Here is a 15,376-nt window from a genome sequence, read left to right on the forward strand (position 1 = left end):
GCCCCATTTCTTTTCTCCCTCTCTGCTAAAAGAGCAGTTGGTCCTGTTGGGGTGCCCATAATTACATCTTCAAGTAATGGTGACTACTGCCTGGAAAATCAACTGCCTCTTGAAAATATCCAATAATGAATCTCATTGTAGCCTTAACTTTCCTCAGCACGTACAAGAAGTGGAATTGCAGAAATGAAAAGGCAGAGAATACTTCAGTCAGCTCCTCCAACCTCAGGACTTTTGTCTATAGCCCACCAATCAGGACAACTTAATTCCTCATGTATGGCAACTACCCAAATTATTCACAGACCAACAGTAAATCAAAATGTGTCACAGACAAGATTGAATATGTTGTTTGCACACCAGTCCCAAACACAGGAAAATAATGTCAGCAGTAAGTAAAATTTGTTACTGTTTTTTTTATTTATTTGATTTATGTACACAGATGGAATTATTTTATAATGTGTAATAGTCATCCTACACAAAAGATAGCTTGCTTTGAGAAATTCCTGCTTTGCATAATCTTACTGGTGTCCAGACCAAGTCAGACATTAAGAATAAGATGATTGCACTATGAAGAGATTGTTTTTAATTTGCATATTGGCTGTGGCTCCATGTATGTTGGTGGCTCACAGATGCATAAAATAATTTGTGTTCAGATCCTTCCACGTGCGCCTAGCATCCTCAGAAAAGACGGTTAGCAACTTGAATCGTATCTGCTTGTTTTTGTCTGGATTTTGTAAATAGAATGCTGTGCTTTGTATGGTGATACCAAATTACATTTAATCTAGTCACAAGAGGAGTAGGGATTGGAAATTAGATACTAATAGGGATATTAATGTGCAATCCCAGTTTCCTTTAGCACCTTAAGAAGCTTCATTAGAAAAGATGTAGGTGTCACCCATATTCTTTTTTTGAAGCAGGTGATTCTATACATATTCTAGTTCCTGGGCCTCAAGAACGAAAATTTAATTCAAGCTTGCTATCTCCAGGAAGACGAAAAAGGTGAATGTTCCTTTTATAATTTGTGCAACATGCTTGTCTTGAACATGAGGTTCTTTGGAACACAAAAAATGCAATACTGGATCAGACCCAAGGCCCATCTAATCCTGTATCTGACAGTAGCCAGTACCAGATGCTTCAGAGGTAGGTATAATAACCTCGCAGTAGATAGATGTGGGGAAATCTGCCCTTTTACCCTGCAAGTAGGTCTCATCCTGATCTCTGGTAGTTAGAGAGAAAAGCTTAAACCTTGAAGGATGAGGTTTAATATACTTTCCAGAATTTGTTAGCATTAATTATGATAACTGAATATCCATATAAATATCCAATCCATTTTTTTAATCTAGAAAAGCTTTTGGACTCAGCTTCCTATGGAAATGAGTTCCACAGTCCAGTTAAATATGTGGAAGTGTTTCCTTTTATTGGTTTTCTATTTCCAACCTTTTAATTCGATGAAATGGCCTCTTGTTCTTGTGTTATGAGACAGGGAGGACAGAAGTTCTCAGTTTTCCTCCTCTAGACTATTTATTATTTTATGTGCTCATCATGTCTCTTTTCTAATGTAAAGAATCCCAGTCTTCTCAGTCTCTCTACATATAAGAGTTTTTCCAGATCCTTGATCATAGAATCATAGAATATCACGGTTGGAATGGACCTCAGGAGGTCATCTAGTTCAACCCCCTACTCAAAGAAGGACCAAACCCAACTAAATCATCCCAGCCAGGGCTTTGTCAAGCCTGACCATAAACCTCTAAGGAAGGAGATTCCACCACCTCCCTAGGTAACCCATTCCAATGCTTCACCACCTTCCTAGTGAAAAAGTTTTTCCTAATAGCCAACCTAAACCTTCCCCACTGCAACTTGAGACCATTACTCCTTGTTCTGTCATCTTCTACCACTGAGAACAGTCTAGATCCATCCTCTTTGGAACCCCCTTTCAGGTAGTTGAAAGCAGCTATCAAATCCCCACTAAACAATCCCAGTTCCCTCAGCCTTTCTTCGTAAGTCATGTACTTCAGCCCCCTAATCATTTTTGTTGCCCTCCGCTGGACTCTTTCCAATTTTTCCACATCCTTTTTGTAGTGTAGGGCCCAAAACTGGACACAGTACTCCAGATGAGGCCTCACCAATGTCGAATAGAGGGGAATGATGATGTCCCTCAATCTCCTGGCAATGCCCCTATTTATACAGCCCAAAATGCTGTTAGCTTTCTTGGCAACAAGGGCACACTGTTGACTCATATCCAGCTTCTCGTCCACTGTAACCCCTAGGTCCTTTTCTGCAGAACTGCTGCCTAGCCATTCGGTCCCTAGTCTGTAGCAGTGCATGGGATTCTTCAGTCCTAAGTGCAGGACTCTGCCCTTGTCCTTGTTGAACCTCATCAGGTTTCTTTTGACCCAGTCCTCTAATTTGTCTAGGACCCTCTGTATCCTACCCCTACCCTCCAGCGTATCTACTCCCAGTTTAGTGTCATCTGCAAACTTGCTGAGAGTGCAGTCCACACCATCCTCCAGATCATTAATGAAGATATTGAATAAAACCAGCTCCAAGATCAACCCTTGGGGCACTCTGCTTGATATCATCCTCGTCACTCTTCTCTGAACCCACACTAATTCTGCAATATCCTTTTAGAGAAGGGATGATCAATGCAGCGCACACAGTGTTCCCAGATGAGGCTGCACCATTGATTTAAATATAGGCATTAGAATGTTCTCTGTATTATTCTCCATCAAATTCCTTAGGTAACATAACATCTTGTTTGCTATTTTGACCAGAATAGCTCATTGAGCAGAGGTCTCCATTGACCTGTTAACAGTGATGCCCAAGTCCGTTTCTTGAGTTGATACAATTAATTTAGAACCCTTTAAAGTATACGCAGTTTAATTTTTTCTCCTCCAACATGCATTGCCTTGCATTTGTGGACATTAAAGTTAATTTGCCCATTCACCTAATTTATTTATGTATTTGATAATTGACCTGATATCCTAGATTAAGTATAGGGTGTCTTGTTTAACATAGTTGACTAGACAGAGAGAACATGATTAAAATTGTTTTGTTTTGTTTTTCATTACAAATATGCAGTTCAGTTTTATTGGTTAAAATTTTCTAATTGCAAGGTTGGAAGAGGAAGTATTTATTTATGGCATGAGTCAGTAACCTCTTGTGGACAGAACCTTTTCCCAACATTGTTTACAATGAATGCATTTTCACAAAATATGGCATAAACTTCCAAAAATGTTTCAGTGAATCTCAGAAGAAGAAAAGTATTGCATCACCTGGACCTCATTCAACAAGTAGAAGTTTTCAGGACTCCAGTGTGGTGGTAGTGGAAGAAGAAAGTGAACCCCTTCAGGAACTCATAGAAGGCAATTTCCCTGTAAGTATGAAAACAAAACACCACCGTTTCATTTTAAGGACTTTTACTGGTATAGATAGAGTAGAAAGGAGTGCTCTTCAGCATGGGGCACGAGTCATTTGCTGGAGGATTCTCTGCAGCTTGAGGTCTTCAAACCACAATTTGAGGACTTCAGTAACTCAGACACAGGTTAGGGGTTTGTTATAGAAGTGGATGGGTGACATTGTGTGGCCTGCATTGTGCAGGAGGTCAGACTAAATGATCATAATGGTCCCTTCTGACCTTAAAGTCTGAGTCTATGTCACTGTGTTCTGACAACTTGAAAAGCTCCATTTCTTCTGTAGCTGAGCCAATATTCATTCAAAGAATTTCCATGCCATACTCACTAGGTAGTTAAGTGCATGATGACCCAATTCAAACAACTTTAGTCATCTCGGATTTCAATATCATCAGTCTTACATCTTGGGTCCAAAGCACTGACTCTGCTACCGGATTTCCAGAATGCAGTAACTCCTCACTTAACATTGTCCCGGTTAACATTGTTTTGTTAATAGGTCTCTGACCTATTTGAGAACATACTCCTTTAAAGTCCTGTAATGTTCCCTTATAACGTTGTTTGTCTCTCCCCACTCCGCCTGCCCAGTGCTCCTGTCAGGGACCGGATTGGGGCGCGGAGGGCTTGCCTGCTCTGCCTGCCTGGCATTCCCCTGTGCTCCCGACGAGCTCCCTGGCAGGAGCCCCAGGCAGGAATAGCGGGGGAAGCCCCCGCACCCTGACCCCACTCCCTGGCTGGAATGCCCGGCGGGTGGAGCAGGGCAATCCCCCGACCCTGCTATGCCCCTGTCTCAACCAAGCTTCACAATCATCATTGGTGAGTACAGTATTAGTTTGTTTAAAATTATTCAAAACTTATACTATATATGTCTATATGGTCTTTTGTCTGGCAAAAAAAATTTGCCTGAAACCTAACCCCCCATCTACATTAATTCCTATGGGAAAATTGGATTCGCTAACATCATTTTGCTTAAAGTTGCATTTTTCAAGACCATAACTTGGACGTTAAGTGAGGAGTTACTGTAGTTATGATAAGCAATGTATTAAAGGACTGATTAGTCCTCCCTGTTTGGGTTTCTTAAAAGAGATATCTTCCATAAATGATAGTTTGATACTAGGTTAAAAATAGGAACCAGAATCAAAATTTTGATTCTGACCCCAAACAGCTTTCTCTTCAAGTAATTATAGCAGGAGTCACCACTATAGTTAAGGTTAAACAGGTTTCCGCTCTGACACTAAGGTTTCAGTAATTCATAATTATTCGATGCTCTGACTTCTCAGGCTGAAATTTTCCAGTCTTGATGTCTGCCCAAAGTTCAAACTTTTAGTTGTTTTTGATAGCTTAAGCAAATATGGTTCAGGCATCTGAATATGAAGAATGTATGTATGTATGTGTGTGGGGCCATGGGGGATCCTGTTACATGCAGCACAAGTCTGTAGGAGAGATCTCTTTCTTGCACATTTCTGGAGGCTCCTAAGATGTGTCAGAGCAGAAGTTCCTCGGACCTTATAAAATTCAGTGGGGTCACTGTCAAGGGTTCTTATTAGAAAGCTTGTCACAGCCCCTGTGCTTTTCACTCTGCAGCTGTTGTAGCACATGCATATGCAACACAGGATATTTTAGCTGTATGCTTAACAAGTTAAGTGATATAAACCCTCTGCAAAATGTACTATTCATATGCAACATGCAATTTCCAAAGGGTCATAACTTGGTCAAAGTAAAACCAAATTTCTCTGCTACACCTAGTGCCAACTTTCAACATTATTCTTCAGTCATTTTGGCTGTAAAGTGATTCAGTTAATAAAAGTTATAGGAAATTTTCTTTTAGACACCTCTACCCCCATATAACACTGTCCTTGGGAGCCAAAAAATCTTACCGTGTTATAGGTGAAACTGCGTTATATCGAACTTGCTTTGATCTGCTGGAGTGTGTAGCCCTCCCCCCAACCCCGGAGCGCTGCTTTACCGTGTTATATCCGAATTTGTGGTATATCGGGTCGCATTATATCGGGGTAGAAGTGTATTTGGAAAAATATGTTCTGGTGGTATCAAGAAAAATAGTTTCAGACTTACGTGCATTATTGCTACTTTTTGCAAGAAAGCCATACTTTGAGGTCCTGAGAGTGAAACTACTTAAGTTCCTTTCCCCCTCCCCATCTTTTTAAAATGAAACAAACGAACCTAGTAATGTCTTATTAAAGAAATTATGTTGAGTTGGTAAGGTTACGTGGTAAGAGGCTGAAACTCAGGAAGTACAGTTGAAGTTGTATGCACAATCTTATCTTTTCCCTTTGATTATATACTCTACAAGAATCCTTAATTACATAGGGGGAAAAAGAAATACCGGGGCTTCTGTTGGTAGGGTTTTCAATGCTTTTCTTAGAGAGGACAGGTGGTAACCCTTGAGGAAGCGCTTTTAGACACTGGTCAAGAAACCTCAACATTAACCGTCAAGTCAATCATCAGTCTGTTTTTAATCTTCCCTTTCAGGGCAAAATGAGACAGTGCTCAAGGATGCCCCATGCTACCACAGACAGATCTTTGTCGATTGGTGTTTAGTCAGTTAGGCCCGGATATGATCCAGAGACTGCACTTGTCATGTAGACATAGATCTGGGTGTCTCTGTGGGCAGCATGTGATGTTAGAAGGCCAAGGAGATAAACTTTTATCAAGGGTGAGTTTGTATCAGTGACAGGTGGTGTCTACCATGAAAAGCAGTTGGGACAGATGTCTGCATAGAGAAACTCCAAAGGTTTCTCTGATCTTGTTGTCTCTGGAGGAGGGAGTTGGGCATGAGAGAGAGTGGGCTGCTAGGATCCTTCTCACTAGATGTCTGTTACAGTAGTAGTTATGATAAACTTTCTCATTATTATGAGTCTTTTCTGTGTATTCAAGCTGTTAGTGTCCTGGACATGAACCTGAACTCACTAGTAAATTGGAAATTGATATTCCTTTTCTCGTAATTATAAAAAATATAATTTTGACCACTTTAAAACTGTTTTGTAGCAATTGGTCATTGAAAATGCCAGAGAGAAAATCCTGAGCAACAAATCTCTTCAGGAGAAGCTTGCAGAAAACATTAACAAATTTTTGGGCAGGTAATAAATTTATGTATGAAATATCCTGATCTTGTGTACCTGTTTTACTTCTGAATTCTATACTAACTGTTTTTAATTGTGTTCCAGTGAGGGCAGTGTTGCTCACATTCCTAAACAGACAGACAGTGGTCCTGCAGAACAGGAGTCCTCAATTGATGAAATCTTTGGACTTCAGGTAGACTCGCAATAACTCACATTTGAGCTGATAAAGCCACAGCTGCTATGTGGGATCCTGCTAAACCTAACATAAATACCTTGCTTTGAAGTCAGTGCTTTTTTCACATTTGTCTTATGAAAGCTACACAGTTGTCAGTTAAGTAACGGTCATGGTAATGAGCCTAAATGTCCCCTTTCTTGTTTATCTGAGTGCACCCTCCTCAGGTGGTCTGCCTCTTGCCATTCCCTGTCTCAACGTGGAATTTTGTGATTCTTTCATTCTTAGGCCAGGAGCTGGGTACACTGCCCTATGTATAGCAACCCCGTCGCCCGTAGGTTTAACTGGGTTTCGTGCCCGAGGGACCCCTCCCTTTGGGAACCTGTGACCAGTTATACTTACCAACAGCGTCCTTATGACAGTCTTTTTATTTAGAGTTGGAACAAAACAGAGAAAAAGGAATTAATAACAACATACAGTCAGGTCCCTGCATATTTAGTCTCATCTAATCCTATGCTTTACTACCAGCTGAATTAGATAGATTTTCCTCTTTAGTTACTGGGACAGAACAGAATTGTAGAAGAGTTGACTCACCACTGGGGTGCCCCCTATATGGGTTGGCATGGTGTAGCAATTGTCTTCTCTAGTGCCCCGATGATGGTTGCTTGATGATAGTTGCTCCGCTCTCATGGTTGGGGGGCTGGGGGGAGCAACAGCTGTCAGACCTCTGACCGCTGGAGCCCCACAGCTGAGCCCCACACAGTTAAGTAGGTGGAAGCACTTCTGGTGAGGACGCACACCGCCAACAGAAGGAGCATAGTGTAGATGTCAAATACCACTTTAATTACTGCAGTGACTGTATGTTGACTTCACTGAAGTTGACTTAGTTTTGTAGTGTAGACATGCCCTTTGTGCTGAGCAACAACTCCTAGGGCTTCTCTCAAAGGTCTGGGTGTCGGGGTCAACCACGGGAGCTCATTTCAGTCGTGTGGCTTCCTATTGTCTTGCTTATTTTACAGTAATTCCTCACTTAACATCGTCCCAGTTAACCTTGTTTCATTGTTATGTTGCTGATCAATTAGGGAACATGCTCGTTTAAAGTTGCACAATGCTCCCTTATAACGTTGTTTGGGAACCGGCTGCTTTGTCCACTGCTTGCAGAAAGAGCAGCCTGTTGGAGCTAGCTGGTGGGGGCTTGGAACCAGGGTGGACCGGCAGCCTCCTTATTAGCTCCCCTAAGTTCCCTGTGCTGCAGCCGCCCAGCAGGCTACCAATTGCCGTGCAGTTCAGCTGTCCCTTCCCCAACTGCATGTGCTGCTCCTGCCCTCTGCCTTGGAGCTGCTCCCAGGAGCCTCCTGCTTGCTATGCGGGGTGGGGAAAGAGGGGTGCTAATGTCAGAGTGTCACTCTCCACCCGCTCGTGTACCCCATCTCCACAGAGGAGGGTGGGGACATGACAGGGCTCAGGACAGAGGGAGCTTGCTGGCAGCAGCTGCTGTCTCAACTTGCCGATCTACTTAAAAAGGCAGTGTACTTATAGTGCGGTCAGCATACTTAAAGGGGCAATGCGCCCCTCTCTCTCTTTTACACACCCACACACACACACACACACTGTGTCTCTGCCATGCCGTGTCTCCTCCCTCCATTCGTGCTGTCTTGTACAGTGTGAGGCTACGTTAACAACGTGAGGGCTCAGCCGAGTGCTAGTTCATCATTTAGCAGTAAGGCATTCCCTGGGAAATATCCCACCCTCTCACTCCACCACGTCAGCCAAGCTTCACGATCATCATTGCTGGGTACAATATTAAATTGTTTGAAATGTGTGAGAGAGAGAGAGAATATATAGTCTTTTGTCTGGTGAAAAAAATTCTTATGGGGAAATTGGATTCACTTAACATCATTTCGCTTAAAGTAGCATTTTTCAAGACCATAACTACAACGTTAAGCGAGGAGTTACTGTACTCATTATTTAGTATGTAAATCAGTTCTTTGTGATTTCACCATTTTTTCAGAATGAAATCCACATGTCAGAAGAAGCAATACAGGACATCCTGGAACAGACAGAGTCAGACCCAGCTTTTCAGGCACTCTTTGACCTTTTTGAACCTGGTAGGTTAGGGTTTACACATTTTTAAAGGATGGGCTAGAATGGTGATGCATTCAAAACTTTGCTTGAAAAGCAGGATTGATTTAGCAGAGTACCTTTGCAGACTGGGAGAAGTGGATTTTGTACTGTTACTCCCCTAAAATCTGATTAGCCATCATTTTAATATCTCTTTGGATTTCGTATGGATCACTTTCAAGTATTTCAAGTAAATATTATTTTATTTGGTGTGTCAGTGGCTACACATTTGTCTTAATTTTAGCTTTCTGTTGACAGGAGGATATAGATCATGTTTGTCTTGCTATTTTGTTTTTTATTCAACTGGAGCTTTTATTTCTTATTTCAGATCAATATGGTTCCAGCAATGCACTTAGTAAAACTGGAAATGTTTTCAAGTTACTGATGGATCTCTAGTGAGAATCAGTGAATAGTTCTTCTTTGTGTCTGCATATACTGAACATGTGCAATTTTTAATTTAAACTCTGCTCATTTAACTTTAAACAGAAAATTTTATGTACTTGAGATAGAAATGTCTATTTACATTTTTTTATTGCTTTAATTTGAAATAGGTAAAAACAAGACTAATAAAAATGCACCTCATGCCATTTCCAATCAGAATGGAGTAGAAGGTACAATGTTGGTGGATGAACATAATCTGGAAACAATTGCAAGTTCTTTAGAAACACAAGAAGCTAGTAAGTATATTCATATCTATAAAATCTGTTCCGGTATCAGTTTTCTTCCATTACAAAAATACTTGCACAGTTGATTGTCTACAATTCATGGCTTTATAATTTAATTAATAATCCCTCAGTCCTGCCATTTACAGTGCATAGGGAGACTGATGCACCCATGCAGAGCCTTGTTGAAGCTGGGGATTCACATGGGCATACCAGTCCACCCATGCATTGTAAATTGAAATGTGTGCTTGCAAAACTGTCTTCTCATATAAAACAGAAATGCTCTCAGTTTTTATGTGAGATTCTTAGTTCCATAGTAGAAACAGCTGTATAATATCTAGCCGTGGCAGTCTTTTCCTCCATTCTGTTATGTTCTGGTTTAATAATGTATTTACTAAGGTTTCATCTAGCTATCCCCTGAAATACTACTTGGCGTCTTTCTATAGGGATGTAAAGACTTTGTCACTCTTAGTATAACTCCAGCTGCAGACCTGTAGTGTTAATAGACTTGGCATCTAAATCAGAGTGATTGGGGTACTGACAATACAGATAAGAGAGATGGAAGGAAATGATTGTACCTTTGAGTTATTCAGTCTTAATTTTAAAATAAAACAATTAACTTAGTAAAAAGCAACTTTGTAGCTTACAAGTTCAGGTTACTTCCTGATACAGGTAAGTGATCACCAGTAATTTTTAATATAATTTTGTTAAAAATGGATAGTGTAGTTACAAAGTGATATTGAAAGCCCTAACTGCTATCAGATATTCTAAGTAGCATTAACCTGCTGCTGATGTATCATATACATCTTCCATTCAGTGGAGTGCTACCAGGTAACATACAAGATACTGCGAAGGACAAGCAACAAAAGGGATTAAATTTGTCTGAGGGATGGGGCTGTGAGCCAGATACTTATAACCAAGGAATTAAATAAAATGTTTATACAAACTGACCTCTGCACTCCAACTTTCTGTTCAATATAACTTCTAATCAGTTTTAAAATTGGGAGAGAGGGAAAAGTACATTGCATGAAAGATGAAGGGAAGGTAGGTAAAAAATGCCAAGAAAGTTGATGGTCAATTTCAACATAAAACTGAAAACTAGAAGTCATTGTTTTTGCTGCCCAAGAATTATGCTGAAAATATTGCTTTCAGTATGTCACTTATGAAACCATTTGTCATTGCAGTGACTGATGGACAGTTAACACCTTGTAAGAAACTAATTTGCTGAAATAATAAAATTTACAGAAATATTGAAACAACCCAACTGTTATTTTGCAGGTGATCATTCCAGAGAGGCTTGGTCCTGTACAGATAATCATTCAGAAGAAGTATCATGTGCCTCGAAGAACAGTAATGATGGTGATGACATCACTAACAAAAGTGTAACTTGTGAACAATCCCATGGAAGCAGTAAACAGAAGAAACAGACTGATAACCTTAAAACAGTAAATGATGAACAAATTGGTGAGCTTGAAATTGCCTTTGAATCTGTGCCTGATTTGACTGACTCTAACCAAAGAGAGAATTCTGGTACTGAACAAAACGAACACTTTGTGGGATCCTACAGTAATAAAGAGTCGGCTGAATTAGTATCCAAAAGTCAGACAGCTATGGAAACTGAAAAAGACGCACTAAATCATAATGGTCAAAATACACCCGGTTTGGAGTATGATCATTCTGATATTCCACAGAGTTCCTTGGCTTCCCTTGATGAAGATACTGTAACTATTGAAAACAGAACATATCCTGGAACAAGTGAATGTCATTTATCACCAGATACTTCGTTATCTGGAAAAACAAATATAAGTCCCTCTCACAGGAGCCCTGATCACAGTGTGATGCTAAAAAAAAGTAATGCATCCAAGTGTAGTCAATCAGGAGACTCAGGTGAAAATGAAAAGGATGTAACAGAAGACATACCCATGTTGCCTGTTGCTTTACAACAAAATTCTAATCACCATTCTAACTGTCAAGACCTGGATAAAATGGTGTTGGATTGTGTTGAAAGATCTGTAAATATATCAGATGTGACGAGAACAGAGTTGCAGCTTGAAGTTGTAGATACTTCCAACAAACCTCATTCAGGTGATCAGTTTACACTTGATAAGCCTTCTACAAAAGATTTAAGTCTCCATTCAGGGTCATCAGACTCTGGGAGAACACAAGTGGAAATGCAAGAACCTTCATCTTCTACAGAAACAGATGCTGAGACTATATTTTTCTCTTCAGGTGATGATGGATGTACAGAAATTTCTGTAGTATCCACTGAAAGTAATCCTACTGTATCTGAAGCATGCCATACCCCTCCACTAGAAACTGCATGCTTGACAGAAGAGTCTAGCACTGAGTTCAAAAGTATTGGTGGTGTTTCTTCTAGCAGTCAGCCTGTGGATGTAGATCCTTCTAGTATAGTGTCCCTCAAAATCATCATCAGTGATGACCCATTTATTTCATCTGACACCGAGTTAAACAATGCAGTTTCCAGCATCACTGGAGAAAATTTGCCAACTATAATACTATCTTCTCCAGCCAAAACTACGGGGCTATCCAAATGTGTAACTTCAGAAGAGACTGAAAGAGCTGGGGACTCAGCTTCAGCAGAGCAGAATCTTCTTGTGCTCAGACCTAAAGACCCTGTTGTGAGCACAGCTAATATCCAGAATGAAGATTGCACTGTTTTTTCAGTTGCTGGTGCAACTAATCTTTCCAAGGATGGGGGATTTATACAGTTGATGCCGGCAACGAGCACGGCTTTTGGCAATTCTAATAACCTTTATATAGCCACCTGTGTGACCGATCCAACCACACTGGGCACTACTGTAACTCCATCTAACGTAGTTGTGTTGCCTGGCAATTCTGTGCCACTTGCTGCCCAAGCTCCAGCAACACAACAGTTACAGACTCCTCCTAGATCAAACATGTTTACAATGAATCAGACTCTATCTCCAAACTTTTCACAAGGTAACTTGGTTAAAAGCATTCATTGAATATTTACATAGTGTTTACTTTTTCATTTATCCATGTAAATGTATTAAAAGTAAAGTGGTGTCTAAGAATCAGTTTATCTACCACTTCAAACTAACTAGGCATTTAAATAACTTGCAAGTATATTTGTGTATTTATTATTTCATTTACTTCCAGCTATGGTGTATACTGATTTGAAAAGTTGGACTGACTTTTCGGGGCAAATATCACATAATTATAGAAATGGTAATGCTGGAAGGGATCTTTTGTTTTTTTCAGGCCAGAAGGATTAGTTAACTTTTCCTTAAAACATCCCAAGATAAAACATTGGCACTAAATACCTAACTGGGCCCGATTTTCAAATATCGGATTATCTGCCTTTCAAAACACTTCTCTAAATATCCCAGATTATCTATACTCCCTCTCCAATAGAAAGCATGGGGTAAGAGAACTATTCAGTCTGAATACCAAGTATAAAACAAATGATGGGCTGAAATCGAAAGGACACATTTAATTCAAATAGGAAAACTAGGGTCATATATGCTTCTGATTGATTTATCCAGCAGCAAATCAGAAGATACATCTTTTAATAAGAAGTTATTTGTAAATCTCTTAGTTGTCCTTTATAAGACTCCTGTATTTGAACTATTTTCCTACATGGTGTTGGTACTTGTCTTAGACTGAATGACTAACTAGTTATATCATAGTAATCTTTTCCCCTTCTCAAGTGACTGCCATATTTCAATAATGTTTTCTTTAAGGCCAGGTCTACACTCAGAAGTTGTACCAGTACAGTTATTTTGCTTACTGGCATGATACTTTTACCAAAATAGTACCTGTAAAAGCCCTAGTGTGGATGCAGTTATACCAGGATAAAGGTGATCTATACTGTTTATACCTGTACAGTTAAAGCGGTACAATGTTTTTAGAAAATATTTTTAAAAAGTCAAATCAAATAACAAGAAAATAAGTCCTGTCTAGATAATACAATCTAATATTAACTTGCAACCATCAACATACAATTTGATAGATATGTTTGCAAAGACGTAAATGTAACTCATGGTCATCCCTGCACTGGTCTGCAGCTATTTCTGTGTGGTCAGAGGTCAGTGTAAAAATATCTCCAGTTTGCAGAATTTCAGGGTGGTGTTCATCTGTTTAACTAGTGTTTGTTATTTTGAACTCTGTATATGTGGTTTGCCCTATTCAAAATCTGCATGTTTTTCTGCATTTGAATTTTGTATCATATGTGCAGTCACTCAACTGAAGAGGAAACTGTGCTCTACATAGTCTTTATTTTACAGTTAGTCTGCTAAAGTAATTTTCCGATATTATGTCTCTTGCACATGAGGCAGACAGAAGCTTCATAGCCTAGTATCAATAATGCATAGTAAACATTCCTAGCTTGGTTGTGAAATGGCTTCCTCCCCCTCCACCCTCACCTCACCGCACTTGGGTTTTACAAAACTATCCAGGGGGAAGATCAATTTGAGGAGCCATTTGTTCTTTTTTGAAATATATTTTAATTTTTATTCTATAAAAATAATTAATTTTTTAGGTTCTGCCATTATAATTGCATCTCCAGTGCAGCCTGTTCTACCAGGAATGGTGGGGATGATCCCCATATCAGTAGTGGGACAAAGTGGAAATACTTTCTCAGCACCTCCCCGTCAGGTAAAGTGTTACTAATAAATCTTCATGTTCTCAAAATTAAATTGTTTCAAACAAACCCTAATGTGATACTTTGATTCTTTGAAGGTTCTACACATGCCTATAGCAAATCCTATGTGCAACAGAAGTGTTCCTAAAATACCCATTCCTCCCAAATCTCAGAAGACCGTCGGAGCAAGAAACAAGTCAAATACAGGTACAGTGCGTAAACTTCTTGAGCTGTATAAGGCTCAACAAAAATTGGAATTTCTAGAGCCATTTAATTTGACTATGTGAAATTTTTAAAGTGGTGTTCTGTGAAAATCAACTTTCAGAGTGGCATTAAGGGAGTTCTTGTTTGTTGTCTTAATGACTGACTATCAGATATGCTCAGTTTACAAATAAAAAACTGCCAGCCTTACAAAATCTTTGTAGGTTCAAAGTCAAGCGTGGGTAGTTTTTTCCAACTTTTTATTGTAGCCATTCAGTATGTTTCTGTTGCATATGTGGTTGGGGGGGAAGGAGAGAGGAACCCTCCTGTGGCCAAAATAACTCCTCTGAAGAGTGAATTGATTACTTCATGTTTGACGCCTGTTTGAATGCATTTACACTTGTCATTTTAATTATTTTATAAAAACAATTCTTGCCATAAATATTTATCTGATCAAAACCACACTGAAATAGAAACGGTAAGGCAGAATAGCCAACAGCTCTGAGCACACTGTACTCCTGAGGCAATTCTGCATCAAAAAATTAAAAATTCTGCACACAATATTTGAAAAATCTGGAAATTCTATTTGTCAGTAATATGTGGCTCTAGCATGACAGTGGGGAGCACAGACCACTGGCCACATTGAGATGAGAGATCACCCTGAAGCCCTCACCTCCCTCATTACAGGTACTCGGCAGTGAGGCTGGACCTGACTCTGACACAGTGCAAGGGCTGGGCCTGCCCCGGAAACACCCCAGGGCCATGCCCCTCTGTGCCAGGCGCACTAGGTGTGGGTGGGCAGGCTCAGCGCAGCAGGATCCAAGTGTGGAGGGACTTAGCGTGGGAGGATCCAGGTGTGGGGTGAGAGGTTTCTGTGTGGGGCAGTCTAGGTGCAGGCAGCTCAGTGGGAGATCTGGATGCACAGCGGCTTTTTGAGGGAGGGAGATTTTCCAGGTGCAGGGCAATGGGAGTCTGCAGGTGATCCAGGTGAAGGTGATTGGGGCTCAGCAGGGAGGGTCTGGGTGTGGGGGGGTCCAGGTGTAGGGGGGTAGGGCTTATCAGGGTGAGAGTTCGATGGGCCTGCTTAGTGGGGGAGTCCAAGCTGCTGCTGA

The 15,376-nt window shown here is 40.3% G+C and overlaps 1 protein-coding gene across 2 annotated transcripts in view; it reads left to right on the top strand.

The window, feature by feature from the left end:
- LOC123371133 (protein NPAT) overlaps positions 1 to 15,376 on the top strand; it is a 35,013-nt gene that overhangs the window by 11,741 nt on the left and 7,896 nt on the right. Inside the window, exons 6-15 of one of the 2 annotated variants that reach the window (XM_045018384.1) lie at positions 158 to 385; positions 912 to 996; positions 3,238 to 3,370; positions 6,411 to 6,502; positions 6,590 to 6,677; positions 8,668 to 8,764; positions 9,329 to 9,454; positions 10,718 to 12,400; positions 13,962 to 14,077; positions 14,162 to 14,270. In XM_045018384.1, the coding sequence (XP_044874319.1) occupies positions 158 to 385; positions 912 to 996; positions 3,238 to 3,370; positions 6,411 to 6,502; positions 6,590 to 6,677; positions 8,668 to 8,764; positions 9,329 to 9,454; positions 10,718 to 12,400; positions 13,962 to 14,077; positions 14,162 to 14,270 (2,757 nt within the window). The remainder of the gene's footprint in view (positions 1 to 157; positions 386 to 911; positions 997 to 3,237; positions 3,371 to 6,410; positions 6,503 to 6,589; positions 6,678 to 8,667; positions 8,765 to 9,328; positions 9,455 to 10,717; positions 12,401 to 13,961; positions 14,078 to 14,161; positions 14,271 to 15,376) is intronic. The other variant, XM_045018395.1, reaches the window with a different exon arrangement.

This window comes from Mauremys mutica, chromosome 1 (assembly GCF_020497125.1).
Source record: "Mauremys mutica isolate MM-2020 ecotype Southern chromosome 1, ASM2049712v1, whole genome shotgun sequence".
Lineage (NCBI taxonomy): Eukaryota > Metazoa > Chordata > Testudines > Geoemydidae > Mauremys > Mauremys mutica.